This window comes from Triturus cristatus, chromosome 6 (assembly GCF_964204655.1).
Source record: "Triturus cristatus chromosome 6, aTriCri1.1, whole genome shotgun sequence".
NCBI lineage: Eukaryota > Metazoa > Chordata > Amphibia > Caudata > Salamandridae > Triturus > Triturus cristatus.
The window spans coordinates 344,377,225-344,394,422 of NC_140589.1; the positions used below are offsets into that span (position 1 = coordinate 344,377,225).

Genomic DNA, 17,198 nt, shown 5'->3' on the forward strand with positions numbered 1-17,198 from the left:
TGCATCTGTTCTTGGCATGTAGGGCTGCTGACATTCATATCGCCCACCCTCCTCCCCGGCGCCTGTAGCAGCTGTAGCATTCAGTAATTTATAGTTAGCATGGTCATCATTCACTGTATTACACTCCATCTATGCCACAATGGCGAAAAACAATCTAAGGATGGAGGGGATGCCCATGCGCACTGTAGTCCAGGGGAGGAGCCACCTATCTCGTGATACTTCGAAGACTCCTCCAGGACAACAATGTGCAATCATCCGGACCCAACACTAGGCGGCGATCTATGCACAGATATGAATGTCAGCAGCCCTACATGCCAAGAACAGATGCATACTGGTAAGTAGCATAATCAATTTCCACATGCCACAATGGCCACATTTGAAAAAACCTTTACTGATTTGCATCAACCATGGTTCTTGTTTTTTTTATCTAAAGGGTAACTGGGACTTAATATCATGCCCAATGTCTTGTCTCTACGAAATGTAATCTGAGGTTTATCAGTAAGAAATTCTTGTAATGTCCTATCAGCTTTCAAAATATGCCAATGCTTAGTCAAGCTCTTTTATAAAATCTTACTAATAGGAGTGTAATCAGTAATCATTCTAATGGGTGGTGTACTCAGTGTTACAATCTTGCTCGGCTTCAAGGTGGATGATCGCTTTGTCTTAAAAGCCCTCTGTTTGGCTACAAGGATATCTTGTTTCAAATAACCCCTCTGGATGAACCTTCTTTCCATATCCTCAACGCATACCTTAAATTGACTCTCTTCACTACAATTACGTCGTGCCCTCATCATTTCTCCAAATGGGATCGCTTTTATCTGATGTCGGGGATGTGCGCTATCTGCATGTAAAATAGCGTTACATGACGTAGGTTTGCGATACATATTACTATAAATCTTGTTATCCTTTACATACAATTCTATATCCAAAAATACCACTTTTGTAGGGCTTGCAAATGATGTTCATGTCATTGTTATTAAGATAACTGATAAACTCTTGTAACCTTTCCTTTGTACCTGTCCAGATCATAAGGCAGTCATCTATGTAACGTCCGCAGTAAAGGATATGATCATTCCAAAGGTTGCCTGATGGGCCCCATATCACCATCTCTTCCAGCCAGCCCATGAACAGATTGGCATAGGCCGGTGAAAATCTGGAGCCCATAGCAACTCCTTGGGTTTGCCTAAACCATTCCTCTTTGAAAAGAAAGTAGTTATTACATAGTATCAACTCTGTCATAGCCAACAACATTTGAGTATGTTCCCATTGACTTGCTGGCCTCTTAGAAAGAAAATGGTTAACCGCTTTCATACCTAGTTCGTTACATATACTGGTATATAATGATATCACATCAAGTGTTACTAACATCATACCTGTCTCCCAAGTGATATCTCCTAATATATTTAGAATGTGCTTTGTATCCTTTATATATGAAGGTAGGTTAACCACTATTGGCTGTAAAAATAAATCCACAAATTGGGACAACCGCTCTGTAGGTCCCCCAATCCTCGATACAATTGGGGGGTCTTTGTGAATTTTTGGTAAAGTATACAAACAAGGGTACAGTGGATGGTTCACTTTCAGATATAGAAATTCATCCTCGTCAATAAGACAGTTGTCATGCCATTTTCGCAAAAGTCCATTAATCTTTGTTACAAGAAGGAACATAGGATTATATACAATTTTTTCATAGCATTGTACATTGTTCAATTGAGAGTATATTTCTTGTTCATAATCAACCTTATTCATCACAACAATGTTACCCCCTTTATCAGCCTTTCTAATAATCAGATCAGGGTCTTCTGCTAAAATTCTTAGTGCCTGTCGTTCTTCTATTGTTAAGTTATCCCTTAAGTTATTAAAAGAGGGACCTACTTTCTTTGTAATGTTATCCAGATCATTAGTAACTAGAGTATGAAAGATTTCTATATTATTGCCACTCATTAAATTTGGAGACCATCTGGATTTTTCTTTAAGTCCACGTGATATTGAAAGATCTGGTCTAATGTCCAAGTCTTCCAATACCCTCCCTATTGTCACCGGATCTTCTTCTAGTTCCGTAATTGAAAGCAGTGTTACAGTGTCCTGAATATCCCTAATTGTCAATACATTTGACACTGGATTACACATTTGTGATATAGCGCTAGATTTTTCCTTACACCCGAACTGTATATCATGCTTCTAAAGTAGATAACTAGATAATTTATAGTTTTTGTTTTTCTCTGGCAATGGCATAGTAGGAGATCAGTCATGAGGAGAGTATTGTAGTCCCATCATCCTCCTATTCCATTGTTAACTTTAGACTTCATTGTACAATTTTGTGTTTGAGAGCAGTATGGGATGCCCAGGGCCACGCTAATCTACATGGATTTTTAGGTTTGGCTTGACAGTTCAACTGATGTGATCCACAAAAAAAGCTTTCAGAATCCTACTGAGAGAGGGATTTAAGCTCCACCCACATCTGGTTCCCCTGAGTACAGTACTTGATTAAGTTTCATTTGTGAGCTTCCACTATAAAGACTTTGGTAGTGCACTTTTTTAGCTTGTGGCAAAGGTTAAATGTGATGCAGCAGGAAGGAGTTGGTTATGGTGGCAAGCCAATTATCATGGCTGTAGCCCTGATGTGTTTATTAAGAAATGTTTTGATGAATGTACTTGGCCTCAAATATTTATTGTTAAAAGCATATGTTGAAGGCAATACAATATGTTAAGTGTGGATTGTTAATTCACTATATTGAAACCTTTAGACAGGTATTTTGGTATTTGTAATTTCACAGATTATTGTAGTGGGCAATGGTATTGATGTTAGTAACCCAGTTTTGACAAACCATGGATGTAGTAGGTTTGTTCTGTGAAAATCCTTGTTAGGCCATTTTAGGAGAGATAGTATTGTACTTGGCCAAATGCAATTTTGGATACTTTGCAAATGTTATCACTGTGCGTCTGATGATTGCCTTTTGGCAAGATTTACGCTCTAAACTTAAGCGTGAGTTGGTTATGATGACAAGCTATCGACCTGATTGGTGCTCGGAGAAGCGTTATGTCCGATTCCATTGCTTTGGTCTGCCTACTGTGAAACAATCCGATACCAAAGGGGATGATGGACGGAGCGTTTGAGCTAATCAAACACTCACCCCCAGTCAACTGATCTGGGTTTAATCCATCATCATTCTTTAGCTCACTCCACCATCCCAGTTCAGACATGGCCATATGCAAATCAGTCTGACCCTGTGCCTCATGGGAACAGTCCAGCCCGAACTGCCGAGCCATGTCTTTCCTGGACCGGAAACAAGCATCCAAGGACCGGTTTCGGGCTCATAACCCTCATCAGCCAGGCTATCTTGAATCCAGTGGCAAAAAGAGCAAGGGACCCACGTCTGGGCATACCCTGCCAACTTAGGGCGAACAAAGCGATACCAAAGGGGATGATGGACGGAGCGTTTGAGCTAATCAAACACTCACCCCAAGTCAACTGATCTGGGTTTAATCCATCATTATTCTTTAGCTCACTCCACCACCCCAGTTCAGACATGGCCATATGCAAATCAGTCTGACCCTGTGCCTCATGGGAACAGTTCAGCCCGAACTGCCAAACCATGTCTTCCCTGGACCGGAATCAAGCATCCTGGTACCAGTTTCGGGTTCATAACCCTCATCAGCCAGGCTATCTTGAATCCAGTGGCAAAGTGAGCAAGGTACCCACATCTGGGCATACCCTGCCAACTTACGGCGAACAAAGCGATACCAAAGGGAATGATGGACGGGGCACAGGGTCAAGACTGATTTGCATATGGCTGGGTCTAAACTGGAATGGCATGGTGAGCAAATAAAACAATGGATTTAAGCCCAGATCTCTGTACTGGGGTGAATGTATGACATTGTTCTGCATTCTGTCCATCAATAGTTCTTTTTGCATTTGTCACCCTGAGTGGGACGGGTATGCTCAGACGTGAGTCCCGTGCTCTCCATGCCACTGGAGTCAAGCTATCCTGGCTGAAGAGGGGTGAAACCCCGAAACCGGTCCTAGGATGCTTGTTTCCAGTCCAGGTAGGACCTGGCATGGCAGTTCGGGCTGGACTGTTCCCATTGGGCACAGGGTCAAGACTGATTTGCATATGGCTGGGTCCAAACTGGAATGGCATGGTGAGCAAATAAAACAATGGATTTAAGCCCAGATCTCTGTACTGGGGTGAATGTATGACATTATTCTGCATTCTGTCCATCTATAGTTGTTTTTGCTACTGTGAAACAATGACAGGGGTAATTGATCTAGCTTATTAATTGTGAAAAGTGTGTGTTCAAGCCAGTAAGCCTGTGAGGGTTGTTATCACATTGGTATAGACAGGTATTTTGTTACAAGTAATCTGGCTGTATCACGGATTATGTAGTAGTAGGCAAGGGTTTTGCCATTGGTCACTCACTCTGATAAACCTTGGGGGTTTTCAGTACAATGATTCTTGTGAGGTCCTGTTGAGAGGACTTGTATATTGTTTTACAATTTGTATGATTCCAAATAATTTAAATTTTATAACTGTATGCATGATAGTTGCCAGTTTATGGGCTTTCAATTGGTGTTGGGTAAATTGTAAAGCCAATGTTAAAGGGTAAAGGCTATGTCATTGGAAAAAGTCATCCTAAATTTCATAGGTTTGACCTGTATATTATGAAATGTCATTATCAAACCGGTAGGCCACACCTACGTATTGTCAAAACAAGTGTAAAGACAGTAGGCTTTTTAGGATGGATTGTTATTACACTGTGGTATGCCTGTAGGCAGATATTTTGTTGCATGGAATGTCGCAGATTACTGTAAAGGCAAGGGCTTTGGTGTTGGTGATCCACCCATGCAAATCATATCGAATACAATAATCATTCAGACTCTTTTAGGAGAGATATCCTTTTGTTTTGCCAGCTGTAATAGTAGTAGCTGTAGTAGAGTTTATTGTATAGTTAATAAAAACCATATCAAAATATGCCAGACATTCCAATAGGTAATTCCAAAATAACATAAAAACCCTCTAATAATAGTCAGTTAAAACATTGTCAACTGCATTTTGATAGTATAAACAGACTAACAATACAATTTAACCTTACAAAAAGGGCTTATTGATAACATTGCAGGTGTTCCAGGTAATATAAAATAAGCTTTACAGAGCTAGCATAAAGGTGTTCCTATATTATGCAGTCTATGTGTTGAGTCAGTCAATATTGGTCATTTATTTATTCAACTTCACATTATGGGATCAACACAAGCTGAAAAAGTGCATTGTGCATAAACAGATTGTATATCCCTAATTTTACTTAAAATGCTTAGGCAAAGGTCCCTAAAGCAATTATATAATTAGTCAATTTCACGTTTTGGGGTCTACCTTATGTCCGTATAAAGATTAAGAAAGTTGGAACACGTGATTTTGCCTCCATTACAGTGTGCTACCCTCTGTGTCCTATCTGTTCGAGAAGCTTTTACAAGTGCAAATGCTTTGTGCATAAGAAAGTATTCATCTACCATTTTACTTAAAGTTTTTAAGCAAGAGTCCCTAGTGCCAGCTGTAATAGTGTAGACATTTGTACTTTTTTTCCTGTGTACCAGAGGGTTGCCTTGTGGAAAGCTCAGTACAGTCATCTTGAGTTAGCTATGGTGACAAGCCAATGATAAAGGCTATAGGCCTGACTGCTTATTATGAAAAGTTATGATAAATACCGTAGGCCTGGCATATTAATTGTGAAAAGCATATGGTAGAGTCAATTGGCATTTAAGTTTGGGATTGTTATTACTCTGAATTAAAATCTACTTTTTTGTAGTTGTATGGAATCTCATAGATTATCTTGGTTTCTAAGGGTTTTGGTGTTGGTTATACCCTCTGACAAACCATAGGTATGAAAGATTTGCACTGTGAGAATTCTTATTAAGCCCTGTTAGGTGAGAGAATGTTTTGCTTTGCCTACTGGATTTTGCATACATTTGCCATTTTGATTGTTTGCCTTGTAGAAACTTCTGCTCAGCACAGTAGACCTGAGTAGGTTATCTTGACAAGCCAGTGATGACAGCTTTAAACTTGATTTGTGTTCAGGAAAATGTTATTCTGATACCATAGGGCTGGTCTGTTTGCTAAGAAACGTTATTACAAAGGCAGTAGGCCTGGCCAATGTATTGTAAAACCCACATGATAAAGTCAGTAGCCCTATAATATTGGACTGTTATCACATTGGTTTACAAGCAGTAGAAAGGTATTTGGTTGCTTGTTTTCTCACAGATTACATTAGAAGGCAAGGGTTTTGGTGTTGGTCACACACTCTGACAAACCCTGGGAGAAGAACTTAACTATGATGTTTCTTGTTAGGCCCAATTGAGAGGGGTTGTTTATTGTTTTACCAACTGTGATTTTGTACATATTTCTAATTTTATACATGTATGCCCGTTGGTTGCTAGTTTATGAGCACTTTGGTATGCCTAGGTTGTATATAATAGATTTGGTAAAGGCTAGATGCCAGATCAGTTCACTGGTAAACGTTTTGTCAGATTCCTTAGGAATTATCAGTTTTTAATGAAACGTTTTGACAAAGCTAGTATGCCTTTCTTATTGTGAAAAGCATGTGTTATGGGCAATAGGATTTTAAGGGTGGATTGGTACTACACTGTGCTAAAGACTATGGGCAGGTATAGACTATGGGCAGGTATTTTGTTACATGGAATCTCGCAGATTACTCTAGTGTGCAAGGGTTTTTAGTGTGAGTGACCCACTTGAAGAAACCATGGGGATGAGCGATTTGCACTGCGATAACCCTTATAAGTTTCTATCAGTATGTATTTTATATTGTTTTGACAACTCAGTTTCGCACACTTATGTATTTTATTTATTTAGCAAGTTTTATAACTAACACAGTAGGTCTGTGATGGTTTTCGTGACACACCAGTGGTGAAGGTTACAAGCCTCATTGTTTATATATTGAAAAGTTACTATAAAGGCATTAGGCCCGACATATTGATTTTGAAAAGCATATTTAAAAGTCAATAGGCATTTAGGGGTAGATTTTTATTACTTGGTATTAAAGTCAACAGATAGGTATTTTCTTACATGAAATGTCACAGATTACCCTTATTGGGAAGAATTGTGGTGTTGGTTACCACCTCTGATAAACTCTAGGGGAAGAAGATTCACACTGCAATAATTCTAGTTAGAATCTCTTCTCAGCTGTCTGTAAGGATTGTGCAATAAAAATTCATTAAATAATGCCTACATCCGTAGATAGATTAGATAGCTAGATAGATAGATAGATAGATAGATAGATAGATAGATAGATAGCCTTTGGGACAGCTTTATTCTGCCTTTGGTCTGCCTTAGTGTCATTTACATCCATGACAATGTGCTGCATGGAGTAATGGTTCAGTCCACATCAGCCTTTGGCTTTCTTGCCCTGTGAATGACAGCATTTTCTGATCACATGTACATCCACCTTAGCATGCTTCAGTGCTCCTTTAGGTTTCAGTTTCCTCCTGGTATAGCTCCCCTTTCTTTTCTTTGTTCCTCCTTTTTTATTTTAACCCCTTCAGTGCCACGCCCTTTCCCCGCCCTGTGCCGGGCGTTGCATTAGCGGGCGGGGTTCATGACGAGATAGTCTCGTCATGGGCACAGCGCAACCGCGCTCCATGACGAGACCATCTCGTCATGGGCACTGAAGCGGTTAATGTTTCTCAAGAGGATACTACAGCTCTCCAGATAGTGCTAACAAGCCGCTTGCTTGCCATTCATTTTATCAGCAGTACGCCGCATCCCACTTGTCCACTTCCTCTAAACCAGGAGTCCATTATCCAATGCTGTTGTTCATACTGTATCATTGTTTTGCCATTCCATGATGGGAAACACATTGATTCTAAATGTGACAGCCATGCTGGAACATTTTTTAAAACAAGGATAGACTACTTACAAGACCTTTGCAAGCTGGACACCTGCTGCTATGTTTAATTTCATCATTGCAATCATACGGCCACTGTGTTTAGAGGGTGTCTTTAAGAATGATTAATTGAATTGATGAATAGGTGTGTTTGTGCAAAGATTAGTGGCAGAGTGCATGTATGATGACTTATTCAGTGCCTAAACCCAACATTGACACATAGGACACTTTTATTCATACACAAAACATATTGGCACTGCCAATCCTCATTTGTGTTTTGCTGTCTCTTAACGAGGGATACAGAACTCTTTCTGTTGTGGTTTATTAAAAGAAGAGTCATCTGTACAAACCTTCTGGCAAAAGTTTCAATTTCCCCATAAGAGACTCCTTTTCTCACCTCCCAAGAAAGAAGGCGGCCATTGAACGTTTGGCCTTACTGAACTTAAGTACTAGACACAAGCATTTAAATGAAGTAAATATTGTTTGTTGAAAAATTTTGATAGTTGAAGCATGTTGTTTGCTTTTTATACCGTATGCAGAATGCTTCAGCACCTTTTATCTTGAATTATGCTACTATTCCATTACATCCTTCTCGTTTTTCACTATACCTTTGGTGTTAAGTTTTGGGGGAAATTAAGATCACTAGCATTGTCTGCCTTTTGGTTTTGTATTTTAGGAACATATGGGTAAAGTGGGCTGTTTTGTGACTGTTTCACTTTCTGAATAAGTGCAAGCTGAGAAATGGCTTAGTTTTTTAGACAGTTAATTTTGTTACTGTGCTGCAGCTTCTTATTACTACAGTCTCCACTTCCTGCAGTTTGTCTCAACTGTAGTCACTGAATGATCTATTTTCATTCCTTTTACATTGATTTGAAAATCTGAAAGAAAACAACAGCCATACTGGGGAATTTGTACTGTGTGCTGGACTGGGATGTTCATATGACTTCAAAACAAAATCCTATGATCAACAACTACTACTTCTGCAGAAGATTTAAAAAAAGAAATATTAGCCACAGGCCATTTAGTCTCATATAATGGTATGACTGACAAACCAAGGCTCCAGTAACTGGCCTATTGTGGTGGCTAGGCCAGGGGTTAGTGTAAAAATTCCTACCAACTGACTACCCTGCTGTGTAGAAAAACACCAGTACTTCCAAACATGCCTTGTTTACTTCTCACCACTGTTTTCAATCAATTCTATTGAAAACAATAATTCCAGTTGTGTTCAATTGCAATCTCAAATGCTTATAGAAATATATTTCACTAATTATAGTCACTAAATATGGTATTTATAATCCATCCCTTAGCCATATGTTAAATATTTGCCTTTGTTAGATGGCTTTAATATTTTCAGGTTGGGTTGTCACAACCAGCTATTGTACTCTAAAATATGGGCTAGGGATCGAACACTGAAGTGTTTTAAGGATCATTGTGTTAACATTTTATGTCAATTGCAGTACTGATTAGGAGCATTGAATCTATCACCAGGAATGTCTATTAGTGAGTGCTAAAATCAAGTCGTAAGAAAAAATGGGAGAACGCAATATATGATTTGATTAAATAGAGCACTGATCTTCTCTGAGGATTAGCAGGTTAAAAGTAAGCATAGTGACAAAGCAGTTACCAACGTCAACACATGTATGAGATGGCAGAAATTAAAAGGAGTGGAAATTTATGTTTAGCTGACCAGATGTTTTATAGTGTGAATGTGACTAGAATCCAGTATTATTCTGTGTAATTGATGATCACATTTTACTTGTGATCAGTATCTTATTTTCCCTTGATTGATTCTTTCATGTTAAATATCAGATGTTAAAGGTTTCTCTGTTTTGTTTCAAAGCAAGATGGAAAGTTGCCCTTTGTGCCACCCGACGAGGAGTTTATCATGGGAGTGTCTAAGTATGGTATTAAGGTAGCAACGTCGGATCAATATGTAAGTATGGTTATTTTAATTCAGATCTAAACAGTGCTATATATTGTTTAGTAGCTTTTTGAGTATTTAATAGAAACTGATACCTCGCCTGAGTATTAAATATATATTCTCTAAAGGTATCTCTTTCATGCTCAAAATGGTTTATGTATTCTTGTCATAATATTGATTATTTTAGTACTTGGAAAAAAACGCTTTACCAATTTCCCTGTCTCGATTACAATCTCTGAATCCTCCTGTGTTGTGCAAGGCCCCACATTTTGAGTGTTGTTTTTATCACAAATCCACTTACTTTGCAATTCTTATAACGTACAATGATTCGTTGAGTCAAAACACATACCTGAAAGAAGCAACAAATGGCTATTCATGATAACCCACATGTACTCCAGATTAAAACCGGCCCTTCACAATAAGCCTCTTATTTCTCTAGAAACACTTAATACAGTGATACATTTTCATTATTTTTTAATCGAGGTAAAACAAGAAATATATGTACTCCTACTGGTAAAGATTCAATGCAGTACAAAAGGGGGCGGTGATAGACGGAGCATCAGAACTAATCAAACACTCACACCCAGTCAACAGATCTGGGTTTGATCCATCACCGTTCTTTAGCCCACTCTGCCACCCCAGTTCAGACATGGCCATATGCAAATCAGTCTGACCCTGTGCCTCATGGGAACAGTCCAGCCCGAACTGCCAAGCAAAGATTCAGTAACATAAACATCAGTAATGCACAAGACTCTCGCCAGATAGCGCATAACCATTCTCAACAACTGCCATTTTAAATGCACAGCACGTTCACAGAAAAAAACGTTTCCACATTGACATTGACTGGCAGAAAAAAAGTCACATTTTAATGGCTGGTAACACAACAACTTCAAATCTATTGTTTCTTCTTGCAAATACCAGTCATTTGAATCATCATTAATTTACACATACTTGGATGAAGAAACGAAATAAGCCAGAATGTAAACTGTTTAATTTACCAAAGAAAATTTCCACAAATGGAAACATACAAGCCTTAGGTAAGAAAACAGTACAAGCAATTTCTATTAAGCTGCCCCACTGTAATGTACATTTTTTTCTACTCTCATATCTCCCTTTGTTTTTGCAAGGCTTTCTAATAAATGATTTGATAAGATTTGTAATAAATTGTAAAGTTTTGTAATTGCCTATGAAGAAACTCTGAACACTTTTAATCCTGTGACTACACTTCAGATAACAGTATATTAGCTCTTGGTCAGTGATCTTACAGTAGTTCCTTCCAAAAACAAAAAAACAGCTAAATGAAGAAGCTTTCTATTCTGACTTTCAGTTAGATGTTATTTAACTTCTACCATGGACCATATTACTTCTAGGGCGCAGTATCCTAGTCTGCTCTGTGGTACTCACTTAACTAGTGTGCGGGTTGTAGACCAGGGGTTTGTAACAATCAATGCATTGTTCCCAGTGCAGGCTATGTGAAGCTTACTGTCCGCCTTTACTGGAGGCAGTGACCCGGCATGCATTTCACAGATTGGCAGAGATCTCCCAGCTGGTGGATGCAGTGAGTGGCATTACCCATCTGCTTAGAAATGCCTTTGGAGTCCTGGAGGACCCAATCCCCTCATCAACTAAGAGCATGATTAGTCATCACGTCCATGTGCACAAAATCAGTTCACGTCCTGACTGTGTCTTTCCCTCTGCGGTGCGATCCATGGACTCCTCATGTAATCTTATCTAGTGGTATGCCGAGGCTAAATCCAAAGTGGAAAACCATCTTGCATTTCCCAGCATACACATCAAATCAGAATTCTAGGAATGGGAAAGCTGTCCACCACCGCAGAGATCCACACATAAGCAAATGTCACCATTTTGTTTCCTGGCTATAACCATGTATCTTCAAACCCTCAATCACCCCATCCTTTTCTAATCTCCCCCAATCCTTAAATCCTTCTTCTCTCGCCTCAAAAGGAACTTTCCTGACCTTGCTAATTACCGAAATGGAACCCACTTTTATTTTTATTTTGTGTAAGTATCCTTTCAAACATGCAAGAGACTCGCCAAATACTTCAGGAAACTCCTCACAAACATTTTCTTTTTTTTAAATAAATATTTTTATTATTATTTTCAGAAACAAACAAAATATAGCTAACTTCAGTTACAGTCATACTGCCTCTGATGTTATTAGTCAGCATACAAAACAATTTATCTTCATACATTTGACAAACTTCACAAAGCATTTTCGATTCCACCTCTTGTCTTTTCATTTTTAGTCTCCACCACATTAACACTGTAATTATCTCTCAACCTAATAGGGAGATAAGAATTGGGATCCAAAATGACCCGTAAATCACATTGGTGAAACCAACTTATTACTGTATCCCATTTGGCAGCCCAGCCAAACTGCACAACCGCCAAACAGCACAAATCACATCAGTGCACTCCTGACTTTGAAAGTGAGTATGAGATGCTCTTCCTTATACACAGCGCTGAATATCCATGCCCTTACCATGAGGATTTCCAATACAAACAGCTGTGTCCAAATAGGAGCACTTCATTAAAATCCACTTTGTGTTAGAGCCTGCACTTGTCTCAAAAGTAGAGAGTTTTCCTCATTGCCAAAATGAGGTAATCAAATGAGGCACAGGACAAAGCTCACAGGAAGAAGTAGGTTTATTCTATAATGCAGGCTCCACCCACAGCTCGGGCTCCAACTTCACCAGTGTCCCAGCTCCAACTGACCACTCAACATTCCACAATCCACTCATTGAACCTTCTTAACCACGCATTCCACATTCCATTCCCATGCCCGGATACCACACAGTTTTTCTGATAGAGACATCTAACTGCAGATTTCTCACCTTGTGAATAGATACCAAAGCAGTACCTCTGCAGGTAGTGAATCCTTGGAATGACTCAGACCAGGAAATCCTGAAGGACAGCATGAACTAAGTGCCCATCCTGCTGGACGTGGCTGTCCAAGTCATAGTGTTTCAAGAGCGGGTGGAGGGATACCCTCTTGGCACCCTGGCATATGTCTAAGACTGGCACTCCGCAAGTTGGAAGGACGGAGCTGCCAGTGCGCTGCACTAAGCTGAATGTATATTGGCTGTGGAGAGATACATACTTGGTGTGGAAACCCAGTGATTCACCTGCTAGGAGGTGACTGCAGACGGCCGGAGAGCTCTACTTGCTCTACTTCCCCCTTGCGCTACGAGGGCCCCTCCCGGTTGCCCTCTGGGGGGTACTGTGGACTGAGGTGACTCCATAACAACATATACACCTAACTACATTGTCCTTGTTGACTACACTTTGTGTGAAGCTGCCTCTTACTACTCCTCTGGCCCCACCCCGCACACTACCACCTGCTTTAGCCTACGACTTGAGACAGCAACTACAACGGGGAGAGTCCGGCTTGACTCCATTAGGATGGCCAAGGACAAAGAACCTAAACTGCCCGCCAAGGCAAAATCAACAGGTATACTATAGTGGTTCATCCTCCCCCTGACGACTCTGAGGCTTCTTCTATGCCGGATAATGCAAACATTTGTGGCTATTCAAACACCTAGAATGGCCCTGGAATCCAGTATTGGTGAAGTCCGATCCAAAGTGTCGCTTCTGTCGCAAGATCTCCAAAATGTCTCAGACCGTGTGACAGCTGCAGAGGACAGAGTGTCCAAGCTTGAAGATACCACATATACTTTTGGGAAGGACCTGGCAGAGATGAAGGCACTCATCAAAGATCTGGCGTGGAAGGTTGATGATGCCGAGAACCAGGCACAACGCAACAACCTGAGATTGATGGGGTTCCCAGAGGAACCCAATATTGTTGCTTTCCTGGATCAGTTGTTCTGCTCCACCTTCATAGCTCAAAACTTATCCACCTTTTCGTTATCGAACTAGCACATAAACGGTTGGTTGGTCGAATGCTGCCTGGTGCCCCACGCATCCTGTCATTGCACGGTTCTTGAATTTTTAGAATCAGTATGTGTTCCTCCGAGAGGTGAAGCAGAAGGGGGAGGTCAAATAACGACACATCAACCATCATGCTGTTCCCGGACTACTCTAGAGAGGTACAGAAGCAGAGAAGGTCATTTGATGCAGTGAAGGCCAAACTGTGATGCATGTAGTTACAATACATGTTGCTTTTTCTGGCCAAATTGAAAGTACTATATCAGCACAAAGCTAATTTCTTCCTTACATCGGATGAGGCCTGGCATTGGTTCGAGGAGCTGCCTCAGTCGATGCAGAATCGGCAGAGTGAGACTCCTGGCTGTGGAGGTCTGGGGACCAGACCTAAACTGTGGACCTCGATACATAGGAGGTGAGGTGAAAGCAGATCCACACGGGGCACCAGTGGTGGCCGGTATGGTGGCGAGGGGTCGACGGACTCAGAGGAGGAGGGGATTTGGAGAGGAAACCAGCCCTCCTTGACAGTCGACTGCCTAGCAGACAATCGAGGACGATCAGGGCCATGCCTCAGATGATGCAGTGTCGAACCCTGAATTGGTACACAGACAACTTGGTGATCCTGTGGACTCTTGATGTTGTTGGGATCTGGTAGGGACCCCAGGGGCCAACTTCTTGGACTAATGAATCTGTACTGTTTTGGTGTGCGATTGCAGCTAGATAGGGGAGGTCCCTCCCCACCCTTGTTTAGCTTGATTTGTGTATTTAGTGTGTGTGGAGTGTGCTGGAAATGACAGGAGTGAGTGTGGGATAGAAGTTAGGGTTGTGGTGGGTGGATGGGCAGGTGACAGACCTCTCAGCGTTTGTATGCAAGTAGTTATGTTTGGTTTCTTGAGAATTGATGCTTGTGATGGATGGAGAGAGGTGGAGGTTGGCAACAGGTTTGGCTTTTATTTGTTGTTTTGTTGGTTGGGAGAGACAATTAAAGTGTGTAGCATATAGGCATGACGTGCGGTATGCATCGGGCCATAGAATCACACATGTGAATAGTGGAGGGTAGCCCCTCCAGTGACACGCAATTTCTGTTTCGTCCTGGAACATCACTAGTTTGGGCAGCACGGTCAAACGGGAACTAGTAACATACGCAGATTCCGACCTGATGCGGTCTTGCTAGAAGAAACACATTTGAGGGGAACTCACTGATCCTTCCATGGTAGACGGGCGTACACCACTTTGGCACAATTAGGCTTTACTTCTGGGTCCAGAGGGGTGGCAGTACTGGTAAGGAAGTCCCCTTTGTTTCAGATTACTTGGACATGGACGGACCCTAATTGTACATATGTAGGAGTCCAGGGGATGTGGGGAAGGACGGACGTTACCCAGGTGAGTGTGTATGCACCCCCACGGACTGAAAGCTCCTACCCTAAAGTAATTGGCTGGCACACTAATGGAGACTTCTTTGTCTGTGCATATTGTGGGAGGAGATTTCAATGACGTCATGGCCCCCGAACTGGATCGTTCGACAATGGTAGCTATATGGACTTTGCAGCTACATTAGGGCTTTCCGACATTTGGCCGCAGTACCACCCTAGCGTGAGGAGATACTCATACTTTTCTGAGATATGTGGGTTTGTTTTCTAGTCTCAACTATGTTTTTGCCCCAGCGGCCGAAGTGGAGGTGGAGCCTAGGGTGGAATGTGGCACGGAGATTATCAGACCACTCCCTGCTCCAGATTTCTGCTGGATGGAGGAGATACGTAGGAACCGCAGGGTGGAAGTTAAACTCTTGTAACCTGAGGGATGTAGATGTGGCATGGGAAATACAAATTGATACTGACCTGTACTTTTTGGAAAATGTGGATTCGATGTAGTCCGCTATAACCCTCTGGGAGGCTTACAAGATGGTCCTTCGAGACTGGGCTCAGAACATCCTTGCATGAGGTAGAACAGATTGAAGGCCTTAAATATCAGCTGCAATGTTATGTTATGTTATGTTATTTATTTTTGTAAAGCGCTCAAATCACCCTGGGGCATCTCGGCGCTGCATAGTAGACTAACAATCCCAAAAGACAGAGAACCGACGAGAAGGACTCATAAGGATCAAAATAAGAAGGTTTTCATTTTTTTTTTAAAATAACTCGAAACTGGGAATGGATCGTAGCTCAGAAGGCAGCTGGTTCCAATATTTTGGAGCCAGATGTGAGAAGGATCTACCTCCCGTTCGTGAAAGGCGAAAACGAGGGACTGACAGTAGACCCTGAGAGCTCGATCTGAGATTCCTTGAGGGGGAATATTTAAACAATTTTTTTAGCTAGGTAGAGGGGCCCCCTATTGTTATAAGCATTGTAGGTGAAGCAGTAGATCTTAAAAAAAGACCTCTTTTTCACCGTAAGCCAATGAAGTTCTCTAAGCAGCGGTAGAGATGGAGTTCCTGCAGGGCGATTTAAAATCATCCTTGCAGCAGTGTTCTGAACTACCTGCAGCTTGGCTAGGAGGGTCTCACCTACTTCTGCCATCAAGGCGTTACCATAGTCCAAACGGCTCGTGACCAAAGCCTGTACTAGGGTCCTACGGTGGTTAGTAGGCATAAACGGAGGGGTCACAAGAGTTAATTTCCCCAGGAGGCGAGAAGGCGTTGTTAAAAGCCTCTATAGACAAATTTCGCCACATTCTATATTGTCCCGGGGGTACCCTCTTCTGAAAATCCCCTTTTTTTTCCCAAACCTTATTGGAGGAAAAAGAGATCAGAGAGTGGTCCGACCAGGTAAAGGAGAGGGGGGGGGGATACATTTCAGGTGGTCATCGTTAGAAAAAACTAGGTCTAAATGGTGGCCGGCTTGATGAGCAGGGCCCACCACCCGCTGAGTTAGTCCAATTGAGTTCAATGCCGTGAACAGTTTATCAACTTCAGGATTGGAAAGATCTTCGGCATGAAAATTAAAATCTCCAAGGAGGAGGAAGGTATTAGAAGTCACTACATGCAGTGCTATGAGTTCAACCAAGAGGTCTGCAAAGTTGGCTTTCGTACCAGGAAGTCGATACAGTAAGGCGCCCTGCCAAGTGCTGGTAGGGGATTCGATAACCTTAAAAATTCCTAATTCCAGCCATTCATTTTGAGTCGAAAACACCCAACTCACTTTGAGATGTTTCTGGAAGGCAATAGCAATGCCACCACCTATTTTTCCTTCCCTATTAAGGTGTATAAATTGGTAGTTATCTGGAATAGCCAGATAAACCTGCGGATGGTTAGTAGAATTAAGCCAGGTTTCTGTAAGGAAACATAAGGCAGGGCTATTAGTGGTGATAAGATCCCAGATTTCAAATGGATGTTTTGCAAGGGACCTCACATTACACAATACATTTTTTGACCCAACCATAGCATCATCAATAGGCACTTTCTTTTGGATCGGGACTCCTGCAAAGGTTCTCGTGTGAAACCGGCAAGTCAGACATGCACCCGGGCCTTCTAATGTCCCAGGAA

General features: G+C 41.4%; 1 protein-coding gene across 1 annotated transcript in view; it reads left to right on the top strand.

The window, feature by feature from the left end:
- Window positions 1-17,198, top strand: part of ITGB1BP1 (integrin subunit beta 1 binding protein 1) — a 192,341-nt gene that overhangs the window by 141,488 nt on the left and 33,655 nt on the right. Inside the window, exon 5 of the mRNA XM_085610729.1 lies at window positions 9,734-9,826. Coding sequence (XP_085466855.1) covers window positions 9,734-9,826 — 93 coding nt within the window. The remainder of the gene's footprint in view (window positions 1-9,733; window positions 9,827-17,198) is intronic.